Raw genomic sequence first — 20520 nt, forward strand, 5'->3', positions numbered from 1 at the left:
GTTAATTTGTTATACTGCTGATGGGTGCTGACAGTGAGCCGTGGGTTGGGTTTTCCCTTGCAGAGGGAGTGAGATGACAAAGGTACTGCTGAGTAAGAGACCCTCCACTGTTCTTCCATAGCATCCGCTTCCCACATCAAGTCTGGGTGCTCTGCGCCTCCCTCTAGGCCTAGGGCCTGTTCGTGTTTAGCCAGCTTTGCAATTCCGGTCTTATTCTCTTGTTTTCTACCTTCGAGAGCAATTCCACAAAAGTCTCAGGTTTCTCTGCCATCCCCGGTCTGACTAGAGATCAATAATCTGGAAACGACCGCCAGATGAAATTGAGTCTGATGTATCAACGCTGTGGAGGGGAGATGCATGTTTCAACCCTCTTTCAAAGAAGAAAGTGGAAAACAGGCTTTCCCCTGTATGGTTTAATGTTGTTGAACAACACTCCCTTCTCCCCTGCTGACACACACTCACCTGAGAGAGGTTATGTGGTGGTACTCACTCGCACGCACGCACACACACACACACAATATCCCATGGCTCTCTTCTATTCCCTTCCCCAGGGCATCTACCCTCTCTCTTTTTCGCTCTCTCTCACAATTTTTTGGCTCCGTCTTTCTTTCTCTTTGCCTCTCTCTCTTCACATTCTGCCCCTCTCTCTCTTGTCTGCCTCATCCTGTTGGAGTAGTTGCTATGGAGTGGGAGGGAGGGTGAAGAATGTTGGTGAATAATTTACTGCCTGACAGGGCCTTGGCCTAATTGTTTTGTTCTGCTGGTCAGTAACAGAGTTGGCCAAGTCTCAAATGACACCCACTATTACAGCCTATATAGTGCATTAGTTGTGACCAGAGCCCTTGTGGTGATGCAGGAGTGTTGTGGTGTGTGTAGTTACCAAGACTGTTAAATACTAGGCCTAGGCTGAATGGTTTCCCTTCTGCAGGTGAACTGTCTATGTATATTGCACACTCACCCTGATATGCTCTATATATATACAAAAGTATGTGGACACCCCTTCAAATTAGTGGATTCGGCTATTTTAGCCACAGCTGTTGCTGACGGGTGTATAAAATCGAGCACATAGCCATGCGATCTCCATAGACAAACATTGGCAGTAGAATGGCAGTAGCTCAGGGACTTAAAACGTGACACTGTCATATGATGTCACCTTTCCAAATTTCTGCCCTGCTAGAGCTTCCCCGGTCAACTGTAAGTGCTGTTGTTATTGTGAAGTGGAAACGTCTAGGAGCAACAGCGGCTCACAAGCTCACAGAACGTGACTGCTGAAACGTGTAAAAATTGACTGTCCTCGGTTGCAACACTCACTACCAAACTACCTTTGGAAGCAATGTCTGCACAGGAACTGTTTGTCGGGAGCTTCATGAAATGGGTTGTAATGGCCGAGCAGCCTAAAATCACCATGTGCAATGCCAAGCGTCGGTTGGAGTGGTGTAAAGCTCGCCGCTATTGGACTCTGGAGCAGTAGAAACGCGTTCTCTGGAGTGATGAATCACGCTTCACCATCTGGCAGTCGGATGGACTAATCTGGGTGTAGCGGATGCCAGGAGAACACTACCTGTCCCAATACATAGTGTCAACTACCAACTATAAAGTCTGATGGAGGAGAAATAATGGTCTGGGGCTGTTTTTCATGGTTCTGGTTAAGCCCCTTAGTTCCAGTGAAGGGAAATCTTAACGCTACAGCATACAATGACATTCTAGACGATTCTGTATTTCCAGCTTTGGGGAAGGCACTTTCATGTTTCAGCATGACAATGCCCCCGTGCACAAAGCGAGGTCCGTACAGAAATGGTTTGTCGATCTGTGTGGAAAAACTTGACTGGTCTGCACAAAGCCCTGACCTCAACCCCATGTAACACCTTCGGGATGAATTGTAACGCCGACTGCGAGCCAGGCCTAATCGCCCAACATCAGTGCCCGGCCTCACTAATGCTCTTGTGGCTGAATGGAAGCAAGTCCCCGAAGGAATATTCCAACTTCTATTGGAAAGCCTTCCCAGAAGAGTGGAGGCTGTTATCTCCGCAAAGGGGAGACCAAATCCATATTAATGCCCATGATTTTGGAATGAGATATTTGACGAGCAGGTGTCCACATACTTTTGGTCATGTAGTGTATCTTAAAAACCTCTAATGGCTGAGATCGGCAAAGATCCCGTTAACTGAATCGATTTGAAAACAGCCAGTGAAAGTGCAGGGCGCCAAATTCAAATAACAGAAATCTCATAATTGAAATTCCTCAAACATACAAGTATTTCACACCATTTTAAAGATAAACTTGTTGTTAATCCCACCACAGTGTCCGATTTCAAAAAGGCTTTACGACGAAAGCACACCGAACGATTATGTTAGGTCAGTACCTAGTCACAGAAAAACACAGCCATTTTTCCAGCCAAAGAGAGGAGTCACAAAAAGCAGAAATAGAGATAAAATTAATCACTTATCTTTGATGATCTTCATCAGATGACACTCATAGGACTTCATGTAACACAATACATGTATGTTTTGTTTGATAAAGTTCATATTTATATCCAAAAATCTCAGTTTACATTGGCGCGTTATGTTCAGTAGTTCCAAAACATCCGGTGATTTTGCAGAGAGCCACATCAATTTACAGAAATACTCATAATAAACATTGATAAAAGATACAACTGTTATGCATGGAATTTTAGATCCACTTCTCCTTAATGCAACCGCTGTGTCAGATTTCAAAAAAACTTTAAGGAAAAAGCACACCATGCTATAATCTGAGTACAGCGCTCAGACAACAAAACACGCCATACAGATATCCGCCATGTTGTGGAGTCAACAGAAGTCAGAAATAACATTATAAATATTCACTTACCTTTGATGATCTGCATCAGAATGCACTCCCGGGAATCCCAGTTCCACAATAAATGTTTGATTTGTTGGATAAAGTCCATCATTTATGTCCAAATACCTCCTTTTTGTTCGCGTGTTTAGTACACAATCCAAACTCACGACGCGCGGGCAGGTCCAGGCGAAAAGTCATATTACAGTTTGTAGAAATATGTCAAACGAAGTATAGAATCAATCTTTAGGATGTTTTTATCATAAATCTTCAATATTGTTTCAACCGGAGAATTCCTTTGTCTGTAGAAATGCAATGGAACAGAGCTAACTCTCACGTGAGCGTGCGTGATCAGCTCATGCCACTCTGGCAGAGCCCTGACTCATTCAGCTCTCATTAGCCCCCACTTCACAGTAGAATCCTCAAACAAGGTTCTAAAGACATCTAGTGGAAGCCTTAGGAAGTGCAATATGATCCCATAGACACTGTATATTGGATAGGCAAACCTACAAACCTCAGATTCCCCACTTCCTGGTTGGATTTTTTTCTCAGGTTTTTGCCTGTCATATGAGTTCTGTTATACTCACAGACATCATTCAAACAGTTTTAGAAACTTCAGAGTGTTTTCTATCCAAACCTACTGATAGGTAGGATATATATACATATATATATATATGTTACATATATTAGCGACTGGGCCTGAGTAGCAGGCAGTTTACTTTGGGCACCTTATTCATCCAAGCTACTCAATAGTGCCACCAGCCATAAGAAGTTAATGGATAGTTGACACCCCCTTAGACCATTCTCCTTTTAATCATGTCAGATCCCATCACGTAAACGTCTCCTCCTAAACCATTATCTTCTCAGACAGCCACTCTTCCAGTTCCTGACTTTCAGGAGACCACAAATGTTGCTGTACTGGCCAGGTTTGATTAACTCTAATCAACTGTTTGGGGTAGAAACCAATGTCCCCTTGTGTACTGCTGTTTAATGTGTGTCCCCCTGTTTCTCTCTCCTCTTTGCAGTGAACAGAGTATCTGTCAGGCGCGGGCCGCTGTCATGGTGTATGATGATGCCAATAAGAAATGGGTTCCAGCCGGCGGCTCCACGGGCTTCAGCAGAGTGCACATATACCACCACACGGGCAACAACGCCTTCCGGGTGGTGGGACGCAAAATACAGGACCATCAGGTGAGTCAGTGGGGACAGCACAGGACTGGATGATTTGAGAAGTATGTAGTGCTTGAGAAGACTTTCTGAATGCAATAGAAATACTTTAGTAGTTGTCGTTTATTTGAAGTGGGACCAGGATTTTACGTGGCTGAACCCTGCGCTGATCGGATGGGAGTTCTTTACGTCTAGAGTTCTTTACGTTATTCCGTCTCTGACGTGTTTCACTTGGAGAGTAGCCTGGCAGCCATCTTGCTTGTCTCAGTGTCTCTCAGGAATGATCCAGCTCTGTAATTGGAAACAGATTGGAGAGCTCTGCTGCTCCACTAGTCACCGTCACATCACAGCCGTGACTGGACTGCCAGAGCCAAACTCTCAAAAACATAAATCTGTCAGTGTGTTTGTCCAAGAGTAAAGCCCATGGTTAGCTATAGAGTCAACAGACAACAACAGCAACATAGATCCATGCCAGAGAGGAAACCTAACAGTCTCCTGTATTCCTCTCCTCTCTCTGACTGGCTTACTGCCTTTTCTCTGTATGCTATGATCTGGCCAGGCAGCCAGAGATACACATCTGTATTTAATGAAAGGAACATTTATGTGGAAAATGAGTGGATGGCCTGTTCTTAGGAAAAATAGGATACATATTTAGAGAAACAAAACACCAGGTGCTGCTGAATTTTTTCCAACGGTACCAGACTACACCTCTCCGATTGGACTAGTGTTGGCGCTGATTGTTGTCTGTTTGGTGTTGGTTTGGTATTTGGTAGCCCTCTGTGTGTGTTTCTAGCATACACAATGCAGCTGACCCTTGCCCAAACCCATCTCCTGGGTTTTTAACTGAATTCCCCTCTAAATTCAGTTATGTCAGCGGGAACTGAACCTCTTGTTTTCCCTCTCTGTCGCCTGTTATTCTCATTACAAACATATGGGTTTCCCTTAGAGTGGTTTCCCTGAAATAGACTTGCCCTGATGGTCTGTTTTCAGCATTGAGGTTGAATAGGTTTTAGTAGAGGTATATTATACTGCCTGGGTTGGGACTGAACAGATGGTTAGCTTGGTCTGATTGATCCTGCGTGTGTCCTATCAGAGTTAACTCTACATGTCTGGGAGTATCTCTCTCTCAGTGCATCAGACTGTTAGGATTTAGTAGATTTCACCGTAATGGTGTTAGTGGATACACTTGCACACAGAGCACTTCTGCCAGTCCATTAGTTGGGGATGGTCACTATAGGGTCCAGTCTGTTGCATCCCAGAACATCAGTGCTGTCTCTCAGGGCTTCATTGCCATGCAGGAAGAGTGTTTGTGGAGATGGCTGAGTGCAGTACTAGTGTAGTCCACTGAGGCATTGTCTACATCCAGAGGCACTGTGGACCAGGGGCCTTTTCTGCAGTGGCAGATCCTTTTATATACTCCTGTCTCAGGAGAGGCCAGTGGAGAGATGGAGCAGTGTAGGACAGGTCAGACGAGTGGAGAATAGAGGCATTGTTGGTTGGCCGGTTAACTCTAAAAGCATATTTTTGTTCTGGGTCTAGTATCCCTGTTTATTGGGATTATCTTACTATCCCAAAAGCATTATGAACTCAGCAAAAAAGGAAACGTCCTCTCACTGTCAAATCAAATCAAATCAGATGTATTTATATAGCCCTTCTTACATCAGCTGATATCTCAAAGTGCTGTACAGAAACCCAGCCTAAAACCCCAAACAGCAAGCAATGCAGGTGTAGAAGCACGGTGGCTAGGAAAAACTCCCTAGAAAGGCCAAAACCTAGGAAGAAACCTAGAGATGAACCAGGCTATGAGGGGTGGCCAGTCCTCTTCTGGTTGTGCCGGGTGGAGATTATAACAGAACATGGCCAAGATGTTCAAATGTTCATAAATTACCAGCATGGTCAAATAATAATAATCACAGTAGTTGTCGAGGGTGCAGCAAGTCAGCACCTCAGGAGTAAATGTCAGTTGGCTTTTCATAGCCCATCATTAAGAGTATCTCTACCGCTCCTGCAGTCTCTAGAGAGTTGTGTCAACTGTGTTTATTTTCAGCAAACTTAACATGTGTAAATATTTGTATTAACATAACAAGATTCAGCAATCGAGACCATAAACTGAACAAGTTTCACAAACATGTGACTAACAGAAATGGAAAATTGTGTCCCTGAACAAAGAGGGGGTCAAAATCAAAAGTAACAGTCAGTATCTGGTGTGGCCACCAGCTGCATTAAGTACTGCACTGCATCTCTTCCTCATGGACTACACCAGATTTGCCAGTTCTTGCTGTGAGATGTTACCCCACTCTTCCACCAAGGCACCTACAAGTTCCTGGACATTTCTGGGGGGAATGGCCCTAGCCCTCACCCAGGTCCCAGACGTGCTCAATGGGATTGAGAACCAGGCTCTTCGCTGGCCATGGCAGAACACTGACATGTCTTGCAGGAAATCACGCACAGAATGAGCAGTATGGCTGGTGTCATTGTCATGCTGGAGGGTCATGTCAGGATGAGCCTGCAGGAAGGGTACCATATGAGGGAGGAGGATGTCTTCCCTGTAATGCACAGCGTTGAGATTACCTGCAAAGACAACAAGCTCAGTCCGATGATGCTGTGACCCACCGCCCCAGACCATGACAGACCCTCCACCTCCAAATCGATCCCACTCCAGAGTACAGGCATCGGTGTAACGCTCATTCCTTCGACGATAAACGCGAATCCCGTCATCACCCCTGGTGAGACAAAACCGCGACTCGTCAGTGAATAGCACTTTTTGCCAGTCCTGTCTGGTCCAGCGACGGTGGGTTTGCGCCATAGGCGACATTGTTGCCGGTGATGTCTGGTGAGGACCTGCCTTACAACAGGCCTACAAGCCCTCAGTCCAGCCTCTCTCAGCCTATTGCGGACAGTCTGAGCACTGATGGAGGGATTGTGCGTTCGTGGTGTAACTTGGGCACTTGTTGTTGCCATCCCGTACCTGTCCCGCAGGTGTGATGTTCGGATGTGATCTGTGAAGTTAGTTGGATTTCTACAAATGATCTTTGAAAGACAGGGTCCTGAAAAAGGGCAGTTTATTTCTTTGCTGAGTTAGATAGTGACTGGACTTAGCCTTTCAGTCCCTCTGTGACGTGTTTCTGGTCAGGACCATGCAGTGATTGAGACAGAGCTGTGGAGCATGGTGGTCAGACATAAACACGCAGGCCACAGTGGGCCCTTTGGTGCGCAGAACCTCCAACAGAACCTCCATCCTGCGGGACTTGCGGGCCCTGACAGAGATCATTACGGTGCAGTCGGCATTTTTCGTGCTGCGGACGGTCAGACGACTTTGGGATTACATTTTTTTTTTGTCCCGCAGATTGTTTGTTCTTTCTGCTTAGGCTAGTATGTGTTATCCTAGGCATACCTATTGTATTAAAAGCACCTCTTTGTCATGTTATTCACACACTCAGTAGCCTACCTCCTCTCCTAGTTGGGCGTGATCAACATCAAGTGTGCCTATACAGTATTTGTGGTCTCACTGAAATGGAGTAGGCCGCCTATGCATGGGCGCAGAGCCAGGTGGCAGTTGTCTTTCCAAGGAAAGGAACTTCCTAAATATGATTTAGTCTAAAGTTTACTAAATTTCCTGGAAATAAATAAGGATCACCTATATTTGTCTTCGTCTGAAAATCGCCCCACTCCTAAAAGGTAGGCTATATGCTAAATGTAGCTTGAGAGAAAGTGTCCACTCTCTCACCCACTTTGCGCTCTTCAAACTACATCTATCTTATTGCCTGATGTATCCCAGTAATACCTATAGCCTAATATAATGGGCCATTTGAGAATTGCTGGTAATTGAACAACTCTTATATTGCCTATAGGGTTCAAAATTGCTGGGACCATGGCTGGCAAGTGAGCTTCGTTACATATGCCTAAGATAATATTGTGACCAGTTCTTCCGGGAGCTGGTGGGAGTCGGACAGAAAGCCAGCGGGAGCGGGCTGGTGCGGTATAAAAAGCCGAGCGTGGGATGAAGAAATCAGTTGCGTGCAGACCACTTCGAGTGGCGCAGAGCTCTAAGGCTCTGCATCTCAGTGCTAGAGGCGTCACTACAGATCTTGGTTCGATTCCAGGCTGTATCACAACCGGCCGTGATTGGAAGTCCCATAGAGTGGCGCACAATTGGCCCAGCATCGTTAGGGTTTGGCAGGGGTAGGCCATCATTGTAAATATGGATTTGCTCTTAACTGACTTGCCTAGTTAAATCATTTTTTAAAATTAAGTACTTTCTACCATAATGAGGGCCAGTAAATTCAGGAAGTTTGGAATCCCAATGCAGCACCTCGCTCCCCTCAGAGAACTTCCACCACAGAGGCCAGTTAAGGATGACATCAAACCCAGCTCTGATGCAGGGTGTCAGGTAATATTTCACTCTTGATGTTTTTCTTTCTTTGAAGACTTTATTAAAAAATACTCAGTAGTCGCTATTTGTTCCCCCTGAAGCAATAAACCCTGACCACTATTTAAGAATCTCATTTAGAGTTCCTACCCCCCATTAACTTTGAAGGTCTTATTTCTGGAATGCCTGACCCTGTTCCGCCTGTCTATTACTTCATGTAGAGCAGCAAACTGGAGCAGAAGGATTTAACGCAGTGGAAAAACCTCAATGTTATTGGTTTCATTTTACCAATCCAATAAAAAGCTATTGCTGGCCCTCTCCTTCTCTTGGTCTCACACTTGTCCTTACAATTGCTGTAGACCTATAATGTGTGTGAAGGACAATTTGATGTAGATATCCAAAAACAGACGTCACAGTTTCTAAGAACTGATCCAATAGTCTCATTCCTGTGATGAGTGAAGTGTCTATAGTGTCTATAGTGTCTATAGTGTCTATAGTGTCTATAGTGCAGTGTCTCCAGAGTAGGAAGGTCTTGCTGTTGTTTCTACAGCCGCTAAGCGTCGCAGAATTCAAACCCTCAAGTCCCTGCAATGTCTTGTGATGGATGAGTACTGCACATAGACCCCAGGAGAGGGTGTGTGTGTGTGTGTGTGTGTGTGTGTGTGTGTGTGTGTGTGTGTGTGTGTGTGTGTGTGTGTGTGTGTGTGTGTGGTCACGGGAGGTTGTTTGTCCGCTGACACTGTATGACGGCGAGGCGTGACTGAGAATCCATCTAACACACAGCGTTTCTCCTGTAGGAGAGGGCGAGGGAGTGCTCGCCGGTCGGCATGTGCTTCATCAGCAATCCCAGAACCCTCTCTGTCTTCTCCCTGACGTCTCCCATCCCGTGGGAAGAGAGGAGGATAGGTCATTACGAGGCCTTGCTCTCCTGCTGTTGTTGTTTGTTTCAACACAATGGGAAAGGTCCTTCACGCCACCCCTATAGACACTCACAGCGACATGTGTCCTCAACATGTAGGAGGGACTTCACTGTTCTTACAACTGGGTTCAGATGATCCTTGGACTCCATGGAAAGGTCACGTTGACACCCTGTTGTGGGTTCATAGCAGCAAACTGGTTAGTAGCGCAAGGACCACTAAAGGCTTAACGAACACAGACCTGATGTAGGATTTCTGTTGTTTTCTTCATTCTCTGCTTAGTAAGTCAATAAGCTGATCATGAATGGAGATGTTTTTATATTGCATCATAACTCTTTTAATAAGACTTTAATCCGACAGCAATCCTGATGCATGTTAATTAGGCCCTCTGATGGATTTCTGCTTTCTAATTATTATGAGCAGAGATTTGCAACACTATACACACCGCACTGTGTGATTAATATTGATGTGATTATTGACTTATCTAAAATGAGACGGTATGGAGGCAAGACGTGTGAAGATTTGATGCTGCTTATTATTATTCGACCTATCTGCATCTGTTTAGTGCAGAGAATCGATCACAGGAAGATAGACTATCTATCTGGAGTGTTGAGGCGTTGGCTTGTCCTGGTCATTTCGACTCATCTAAATGAAACACACGTATGATGGCTGAAGTTGAAACTAGTTGGTTTAAAATCATTTTTTTTAAATCAAAAGATAATGAATAGGCGCAATATACTTTGCACATTTCAGATTATTCTTCAATTTATGCATCTTTATTAGACTGTAAGGTAGCAATATACTGTGGCATACTTTCCCCTTTGCACTGACTCTTTCAACTGCTGACTGCAGCAGTGAAATCTGTAGCCTAGGCCTTGAATACTGCTCAGAGCCTGACTAGCCTGAAGAACTAACGGAGATCCGGAGTGTTTCTTGGCTGGGTTACAGTACTGCTGATTTCTGATAGGGGCTAGATGAACTATATGTGGTGTGTGCCGTTCCTCTACTGTTCCTCTGTCTCTAACTGGAGTTGAACCCAACAGCCTGTTTGTTTTCTCTGCTCCGTTGGGTGCCCCAGTGTGCTCATCAACAAGAAATGAGAGAACAGATCATGTAAATCTCTGGCCTGGCCGCCCAGAGGAAAAATACATCTAGTAACCAACACATCTTCACTTTCAAGAGCCAAAGGAATGTTCAATTCAATTCTAGATATTTAAAATAAACGTGGTGCGGATATTATAGGTATTTTTTCCACAGCTTTCGCCAACCCTAACATTCTAGAACTGAATAACTATCTTGATCCTCAAGCTGTGAACGATTGCTTGGGAGCTAAACGCAGCTCATTTGATTCCCTCCATTTATTTATGAACGGTGTGCTCATGTTTCTCTGACCTGAAGACTGACACAGCGTTTCTTCTTAGTCATATGCCAAAGTGATTAAATAACCACATATTTAACATTTCAAGGTGGTAGTGAGGTAGTGAGTGTGGCGGTTCTTAAGTGCTTTTAGACTGACTGAGGTGTATTAGCTGTAATGAATGACTCACTTTATAGAGTAGACCTATCATGTGCTCTAGAAAGCTGCATTTCCTGTTATCATGATAAACGTGTTCTGAGCAACACAGTTCTTTCTGTGCTTCAGAAAACCTGTCTCAAAACCATCTCACCTCTCCTTCGCCCCATAAGTGCAATAAACTTGTTTTGAGCAACACAAATAGTCCTTTCAGTACTTCAGAATAAACCATGTCACCCCCCCCCCCCCCCTCTCCTTCTCCAGGTGGTAATAAACTGTGCCATTCCCAAGGGGCTCAAGTACAACCAGGCCACACAGACCTTCCACCAGTGGCGCGATGCCAGGCAGGTCTACGGCCTTAACTTTGGCAGCAAGGAGGATGCCAACGTATTCGCCAGTGCCATGATGCATGCCCTGGAGGTGCTCAACTCTCAGGACACAGGTGCAGGTAAGCTCCACTGACTGACAGGAAGACTGCTGTAAAGACCTGAGAGATCCATCCAGCTGTCTGTGGGGTTTTAACAAATGAGAGGTGGTCTTGCCTGTTGCCATTCTGTTGCCTCACTCACTGCAGTGGTTGGAGTGAGAGGTGTCCTGCATGTAAAGTATGCAGGCATGCAAACCTTATGGCTGATGTAGGAGATGGGTATGGGTTAGGCTAGGAGGGCTTTGCTCAGACACACAGCTGGTTAACCCCCTTACGCTTGTGGCTTATATGGATGGGGCCAAATTGAAATGATTCTAATAGAAGAAGTATAAAAAGCATTTGCATGACCATGGTAGCAAATGAAAGAGAACACTTTGGAGTTCATGGGGAAATTATCAGGCCGAAGGTGAGGACAAAACAGTTCATCTGGCCAAGACTGAATCCAAACACTAAACCGTTGATTTCATGTGCCTTTTTAAGTTTACTGTACTTTTCACAGCGTTTGTCAATAATGAAATCTGCAAATACTCTGGATACATTCAGTAACATAATAAGAATATTCATTGACATTTTGGAGTAGGTGCAAGATAACGAAAAAATGATTCCAAGGGTTTGAGTGAGAGATCACCTCTCCCCACCCAATTGCAGTTTACGCAATCCCAAAACGTTCTATTATAAACCTGGGTCAGGTGGGCTTCATTTGAAAGATTATTCTATTGCCAACATGGCTAGCTAAGTTATAAAATATTATCTTGCCGTGTTAGGCTTTCGAAAGGCACTTCAGACAAACCGAATGTAATGTTGGTGCACATAGAATAGAGTCATGAGTGCATTCAAGTGCGTGTTGCACAGCTACTTTTCTTCACAATACGACAAACACTCCTTCTGTTTAGAAAAACCCACAGTATAACACGTGTCGTTGTAACTGTGGATCAACCATAAATGTTGATAACAAATGACATAAGTTTTCAAATATAGAAATGTGAAGTGCACATTTGGACTCATGGATGTGTGGTTTGCTTGTATGACATCAAATCAGTATTTATTATAATACTCAACGTCTCATCTTTCAGATCAACTCTTCTCGATTTACAGCATTTCCCACTCGGTCAACAACTATGTGCAAAAGTAGCCCAATCAGTGGGAGGGATGGGGGCATCTTGTTGCGCGGTGCTCAACTTTATAACGACTGTCAGTTATAACCCATACAGTGCTGTGAACCGGAGACCCTGGTTGCATTCCAAACACGTAAAAGACACACCCTCCTCCACTTACCCTCGCATTATGCCCTTGGGGGAATCCCTGTGGCTATCTTTGCCGTCGGTCCAAACAATTAGCGAAGCAAGGGAAGTTGGCAATGTAAGCCCCTCAGCCATCGTTTGTGATAGTGTGCGAGTGTACAATTATGTTCACTCCAGGGCCTGAAACTCCCCATAATTAAATTGGCGATGATTATACATCTGCTAAGAAAAGGCCAACATAAATATGGAGAAGTCAACATACAAGTGTAAGTAAAAACGAATGTAAATAAGTGCAACTAATCCACATGACCGCACAAACACGTCTCGTAAAAGTAATTATGTTTTTGTTTGGTTAGCTTTTGGAAACGTTCGCTAGCTCATAGCTCAACTTTCCCTGACGTTACACATGATTTTTCCGATTTACCAGATATCGTCGGATGGCTAGTTTCCAATGTCTGCGGATGCATTTTCTTCTAGCCAAAATATGAAATGCAATTATAATTGACTGTAGCGCATATAAAGCACACACAACAGATATTGGTGGTTCCATGATGACTGAAAACACAACCGTGGGATGAACAAGTGACGAATTTCCGGGCAAGAGCGGTCCATTTAAAATTCATTCATTCCTCCCTCGCCCTGCAAGTGTCAACTCATCATACGTCATGATATGTGATCAGAGGTGTCCACTTAATTTGAGGGCTGAGGGGAGAGGGTGTGTCTTGCATGTTTGGAATACAGACCCTGAGCTCTAACCAATGTTCCCTCTAAACTGCACACGAGAGCTCAGTAGACCCGAGACTGCCTCGCAGCTCCCATTGGACTGCTGTGCAGAATAAATACTGTCAGCCCACGGAGAGAAGCACGAGGTTGAACTTCACTCAACTTTCTTGAGTTTTCCCTGTTAACACGATCAACGTTTCCCTTTACTATGGCAATTGTGATCAAATCAACGCAATATTGGACACTTTTAAATCAAATTTATTTATAAAGCCCTTCTTACATCAGCTGATATCTCAAAGTGCTGTACAGAAACCCAGCCTAAAACCCCAAACAGCAAGCAATGCAGGTGTAGAAGCACGTGGCTAGGAAAAACTCCCTAGAAAGGCCAGAACCTAGGAAGAAACCTAGAGAGGTATGTACAGCAGGACCAAATTAGAAAGATAGGTAGGAGCAAGCCCATGTAATTCTTTGTAGGCTAGCAGTAAAACCTTGAAATCAGCCCTTGCCTTAACAGGAAGCCAGTGTAGAGAGGCTAGCACTGGAGTAATATAATCAATTTTTTTGGTTCTAGTCAAGATTCTAGCAGCCGTATTTAGCACTAACTGAAGTTTATTTGGTGCTTTATCCGGGTAGCCGGAAAGTAGAGCATTGCAGTCAGTAGTCTAACCTAGAAGTGACAAAAGCATGGATACATTTTTCTGCATCATTTTTGGACAGAAAGTTTCTGATTTTTGCAATGTCCTTGAAACAGTCTTGATATGTTCGTCAAAAGAGAGATCAGGGTCCAGAGTAACGTCAAGGTCCTTCACAGTTTTATTTGAGACAACTGTACAACCATCAAGATTAATTGTCAGATTCAACAGAAGATCTCTTTGATTCTTGGGACCTAGAACAAGCATCTCTGTTTTCTCCAAGTTTAAAAGTAGAAAATGTGCAGCCATCCACTTCTTTATGTCTGAAACACAGGCTTCCAGCGAGGGCCATTTTGTTTCATCGAAATGTACAGCTGTTTGTCATCCGCATAGCAGTGAAAGTTAACATTATGTTTCCGAATGACATCACCAAGAGGTAAAATATATAGTGAAAACAATAGTGGTTATAAAACGGAACCTTGAGGAACACCGAACTTTACAGTTGATTTGTCAGAGGACAAACCATCCACAGAGATAAACTGATATCTTTCCGACAGATAAGATCTAAACCAGGCCAGAACTTGTCCGTGTAGACCAATTTGGTTTTCCAATCTCTCCAAAAGAATGTGGAGATTTCAATGCAACATGGTGAAGAAAAAAAATACCATGCAAGAGATTTTGTTGTAGAACGCAAAGTAAAATTATTTTGCACGCATGACTCAGCCTGTAATCTACACAGACTTGTGCGTTATAACTAATCAGAGCTGCAGTAGGCCTATATGCAAATCGAACATTGCCATATATGGATCTGTGTCATTTACTTTCATCTGGACTGTGTTTACAGCATGAGCGGTCGTGAGTAGATGTGCTTGTTTTGAGATCAATGCGAGAGCTGCATGTAGCCACGTGTGCACAATTTGTTCATATCCTTTGCTAGTTAGTGAGTTATTAACCCAGTTCTAGATCAATTGTAGACAGCAATTGGGGAGGGATTGCTTCCTACAAGAGCACATAACGTGAACATTTCTAGACATCTATGAAAAGAGTCAGGTATAAGGTTTTTTACATTTCTTAATGGGGTAGTGTTGTATTTTGAGACAGTCTTGAATAAGCTAAGAAGCCAATAGGCAGAGGGTAGCATATTTTTTTCTGATTCTCTGTAATAATGGTATGGGAATAATGCATATTTTTTTGTAAAGTGTTTTCTTGCATCAAACACAGCACAATTTTCAGTCATCTCCTTCTCTGAAGGACAAGTGGATAAACAGGTTAATGTCAAGCCCTTCATGATTTTGTTGAATTCTTCAGTCTCACGGAACGTAGGCCTACATTGAACACAACACATTGGCTAATACTGTAGGCTGAATGATAGAACAGCTATTTCCATGTTACAATGTTATGGGATGTATTCTCTCCATTGATTTTTATTGTAGGCCACTCTGATAGGCCTACAATATGATCAAATAGCCACAGTAGCCTATTAGCCATTGATAAAACTATAACTTAAACAGGTACAGCCTCAGTGTTTACAGTAAACACGTGTTGGAAGTTGCACAGAATTTTCACAACATTGAAGTTTGCATGCAGCAAACCTGAAATTTGCTCAATGCCAAGAAAAATTTGAGGGAACATTGGCTTGTCATGTATAGCAATGTCATGTATAGCATGTTACATGTGCAGCAACTGGGTTCCAATTTAGGTGTTTATCAATGACAATCTGCCATTTTCAACCTGTATATAGTGTAAAGGGTTAACGTGACTAGGTATTTGGGCAGGACCCAAGAGAGATGCCGAAACCCTCTCTGAGTGTGTTATCAAACGCTGTTTATCATTCATATCACACTTGAGCATAACACTAAAACTGCAGTACTTGGCCAGACATTTTCCAAAGGCACTTTAATGTTTGAGCGTTTAAAGTGCACACAGATGACTCATCAAGGTTTTACCTGACTTTGCTGAATTTTTTGCTTCACTAAGCTGAAAAAATGACATTTGCGTATATTTCTCTTTCAACCACTGTTTATATTGGTTTGGCAGAATAACTCTTTTGTCCTCAGTAGAGTGAGGTCATATGTTTAGTGAGGACCTGCTCTTGTAAAATTTGATGTAATTAGTCGTTCTGATGTGTGTCTTGGCGGGTAGTGGTCAGAGTGTGATAGGGGAACTCTGGTATGCTTCAAGTTTTGCCACGTGCACAAGTACTCGGGCCGGGACGATACCAATATCACTACTGTGGCAAGGAAACAAATCACGAAGCAGATTTAACTTCTTCAGAAAAATATCCCAAATGTTGGAAACAAACATGTTGACGTCATTATGTTGTCATCCAGTATCACATTTATTTTCCAAGCTATAGAACGCAATATTTTACATACAGTAGGTTTTTAAAGTACCAAAGAGTTTAGTCTACTTGGTGTTTTTGTTTTTCCCATGGAAAAAATATTGTGTCTATCTATCTGCTCTAACAAGTAAAGTGAAATGCCTTTCTTGCAAGTTCTTTCCCAAAAATGCAGTAATCAATATCAGTAGTAATATAAAATAAAGTAGAACAAAAACACACAAGAAATAAGAATTGGACGAGTAAGTAAGCTATACTATATATAAGTATTTGGACACCCCTTCAAATGAGTGGAGTCGGCTATTTCAGCCACAGCCGTTGCTGACAGGTGTATCAAATCCAGCACAAAACCATGCAATCTCCACAGACAAAAATTGGCAGTAGAATGGCCTTACTGAAGAGCTCAATGACTTTTGACGTGACACCGTCATAGGATGCCACCTTTCCAACAAGTCAGTTCTTCATATTTCTGCCCTGCTAGAGCTGCCCCGGTCAACTGTAAGTGCTGTTATTGTGAAGTGGAAGTGTCTAGGAGCATCAATCTCACAGAACGGGACTGCTGATTCCATATGTTATTTCATAGTTTTGATGTCTTCACTATTATTGTACAATGTAAAAATTAAGAAAAACCCTTGAATGAGTAGGTGTGTCCAAACTTTTGACTGGTACTGTAGATCCTCTCCACGTCACCTGGTAGGAGCGGCCTGCCAGATAGGATGCAATCCAACAGTGTGCAGAGCCTGAGACATCCAGCCCTTAGAGGGTGGAGAGGAGGATCTAATGGTTCACGATGTCGAAAGCGGAGAATAGATCAAGGACAGCCTCTGTGACAGAGGAGAGGAGTCTCGGTTGAGAGACCTGTCTTGAAGCCTGATTGGTTAGAGTTAAGAAGATGGTTCTGAAAGAGATGAGAGAGTTGGTCAGAGAACGTACGCTATAGGGCCTCCCGTGTGGCACAGCGGTCTAAGGCACTGCAGGGCTTGAGATGTCACTACAGATCCGGTTCGATCACAGGCTTTGGCGCAGCCGGCCGCAACCAGGAGACACATTTGGCCCAGCATTGTCCGGGTTAGGCGAGGGTTTGGATGGCCGGGATGTCCTTGTCCCATCTAGCGACTCCTGTGACAAGCCGGGTTGCATGCATGCTGACGAGGTCGCCAGTTGTACGGGGTCTACTCCAACACATTGGTGCGGCTGGCTTCCAGGTTAAGCAAGCAGTATGTCAAGAAGCAGTGCTGCTTGGTGGGTCGTGTTTCGGAGGACGTATGGCTCTCGACATTAGCCTCTCCCGAGTCCGTACAGGAGTTGCAGCGATGGGACAAGACTAGCTACCACTTGGATATCACGAAAAAGGGGTAAAACAAAAAAAGACTGCATGCTCAAGTGTTTTGTGAAAAAAAGAAAGTAGGGATACCGGTCTGTAGTTGACCTCAGAGGGGTCGACTGTTGTTTTTTGAGGAGGGGAGCAACTCTGGCTATTTTGAAGTCAGAGTGGACGCAGCCAGTGGTCAGGAATGGGAGAAAGTGATCCAGACATGGTCTGGATAAGGGGATGGGGTTGAGCAGGCAGGTTTGTCGGGCAGCCAGACAAGGTGTCAAGCTCATTGAGGAAGACTCTACCGTTATGGGTTTCATTAGCTCAAATTTAATATGAATAACCAGGCCTTGAATCTTGAGCCTTGAGCCTTGTTAGTCTAGTGCCCTTAACGGGTTGGCTGAGATATAGTGTAACGGGTTGCAGTCTACCACCCATAAAGGGTTATCTCAGGTATTGTGCTTTGGACATGCTTTTATGATCATATGATTGAGGTCTTTGTGAATCAGATGGAAAATGAACTGGAATCAAATGCGAGTTTTACCTAAGGTCCTTGGCTCCCGCTGAGACTTTCACCTCAGCCACCGTGATCGAAGTTAACAGACGTGAACGTGGCAACCTTGAATTGGGTGTAGTTTCTTCCCTCTAAAGTTTCAACTTAATGGTTTCCACCTCAGCAACTTATCTTACATTTCCATTTCCAGCAGTCTGTGCTGCGCCAAGCCCATAGAGTAACTTCAGACAGAGAGGCCTTAGAACAGACTGAGATTATGCTGCTTGTCTGCACTCCCTTATATTCATTTGTGGACTATCCTGAGTAATATCCACACAGTGGATTTGGTGCTATTTCTCAATGAGGATTGTCTGTTTTTGACAGAGGGAGGGATGTGTGTTTTTGTTGTAGAGAGGCTTGGTAGGATGGTTGCAGAGCAGGCTTGGTAGGATGGTTGCAGAGCAGGCTTGGTAGGATGGTTGCAGAGCAAGCTTGGTAGGATGGTTGCAGAGCAGTCTTGGTAGGATGGTTGCAGAGCAGGCTTGGTAATATGGTTGCAGAGCATGCTTGGTAGGATGGTTGCAGAGCCGGCTCGGTAATATGGCTGCAGAGCAGACTTGGTAGGATGGTTGCAGAGCAGGCTCGGTAGGATGGTTGCAGAGCAGGCTTGGTAGGATGGTTGCAGAGCAGGCTTGGTAGGATGGTTGCAGAGCATGCTCGGTAGGATGGTTGCAGAGCAGGCTTGGTAGGATGGTTGCAGAGCAGGCTTGGTAGGATGGTTGCAGAGCCGGCTCGGTAATATGGCTGCAGAGCAGACTTGGTAGGATGGTTGCAGAGCAGGCTTGGTAGGATGGTTGCAGAGCAGACTTGGTAGGATGGTTGCAGAGCCGGCTCGGTAATATGGCTGCAGAGCAGACTTGGTAGGATGGTTGCAGAGCAAGCTCGGTAGGATGGTTGCAGAGCACGCTCGGTAGGATGGTTGCAGAGCAGGCTCGGTAGGATGGTTGCAGAGCAGGCTCGGTAGGATGGTTGCAGAGCAGGCTCGGTAATATGGCTGCAGAGCAGACTTGGTAGGATGGTTGCAGAGCAAGCTCGGTAGGATGGTTGCAGAGCAGGCTTGGTAGGATGGTTGCAGAGCAGGCTCGGTAGGATGGTTGCAGAGCAGGCTCGGTAGGATGGTTGCAGGGCAGGCTCGGTAGGATGGTTGCAGAGCAGGCTCGGTAGGATGGTTGCAGAGCAGGCTCGGTAGGATGGTTGCAGAGCAGGCTCGGTAGGATGGTTGCAGAGCAGGCTCGGTAGGATGGTTGCAGAGCAGGCTTGGTAGGGGCAGGCTTGGTAGGATGGTTGCAGAGCAGGCTTGGTAGGATGGTTGCTGAGCAGGCTTGGTAGGATGGTTGCAGAGCAGGCTTGGTAGGATGGTTGCAGAGCAGGCTTGGAAGGATGGTTGCAGAGCAGGCTTGGTAAGATGGTTGCAGAGCAGGCTTGGTAGGATGGTTGCAGAGCAGGCTTGGTAGGATGGTTGCAGAGCAGGCTTGGTAGGATGGTTGCAGAGCAGGCTTGGTAGGATGGTTGCAGAGCAGGCTTGGTAGGATGGTTGCAGAGCAGGCTTGGATCTTATGCCATTCGAAAGGATCCGACGGTGGTTGTGTTTCAAAGTGTGTCTTCTATTCAGTGTCACTGACATAAAAAAATAGCAGCAGCCACAGCTCTGAGTGCAGTCACTCTATTTCAGTGTCCTTGTCAAGGTGTTTGGAACATGACTGACTCAAGGTCAGAAGATGGTTTGACCAACTTTGTATGAATGAATCCAGGTTTAACACAGTTGATAAGGGAGCGCTGAACATTGAATAGCCTAGCTGCTGATAACATTATGCCCCTCTGCCTCTCTCCCTGTCCTTCATCTCTTTGTCCCTGACTTGACCATCTCCTGTTTACCCCAGTGACTTCTAGCCCTTATCTCTCTCTGAGGCTGGATGCTTGGTTCTCACTGCTCTCTAATAGCCTGTGTTAATAACCTGATAGTGATGTGCTTGATTATGGAAATTGTTTTAATGAGGCATTCTCCAGTGTTGTGGGTGTTATCACACTGTCAGAGCCTGGTGCAGCCTGCTGCTGACAGGAGGAGACCATGGGGACTGCTGGAACTTTGAAGGAGTCTATAAGGATATCCTCAATGTGTGTGAGAGAGTGGGGATGTTTCTGCCTTCTCCATTTCCCCTATCTGTCTGTTTGCAACAATGTTTGTAATGTGAGCTGTCTTAACCAAGGACTTTTTGCCTCATCAGGCCCCCCCGGGCTAAGCTTTGGGATACAGAGCGTGTTAGCCTGGCCTTAACAAAGCCCTACCAGGCTGACAGAGGGGAGGCGAAGTCCGATTGGACACTTCAATTGGCCCTGCCTCAGTCAAAGTTCCATTGTGTTGAGTAAGCTGTTTACAGCAGCATACTCCAGCATGGGGCTGGGACTGACTAGATGGGGCTACAGCGACCACTGAGGACTGGAACAGGTTACAGCTGAGGTACAGCAACCCTGTTTGTGAGCAACTTTATTTGAGGACTGTGGTTGAGATAT

General features: G+C 44.8%; 1 protein-coding gene across 6 annotated transcripts in view; it reads left to right on the forward strand.

The window, feature by feature from the left end:
- Nucleotides 1-20520, forward strand: part of LOC129825169 (protein enabled homolog) — a 153544-nt gene that overhangs the window by 78756 nt on the left and 54268 nt on the right. For all 6 annotated transcript variants that reach the window (XM_055885044.1, XM_055885043.1, XM_055885042.1 and 3 more), the window contains 2 exons: nt 3840-4005; nt 11045-11228. In XM_055885044.1, coding sequence (XP_055741019.1) covers nt 3874-4005; nt 11045-11228 — 316 coding nt within the window. In that variant the 5' untranslated portion in view covers nt 3840-3873. The remainder of the gene's footprint in view (nt 1-3839; nt 4006-11044; nt 11229-20520) is intronic.

The sequence above is a fragment of the Salvelinus fontinalis genome, chromosome 27 (genome assembly GCF_029448725.1).
Source record: "Salvelinus fontinalis isolate EN_2023a chromosome 27, ASM2944872v1, whole genome shotgun sequence".
Taxonomy (NCBI): Eukaryota; Metazoa; Chordata; class Actinopteri; order Salmoniformes; family Salmonidae; genus Salvelinus; species Salvelinus fontinalis.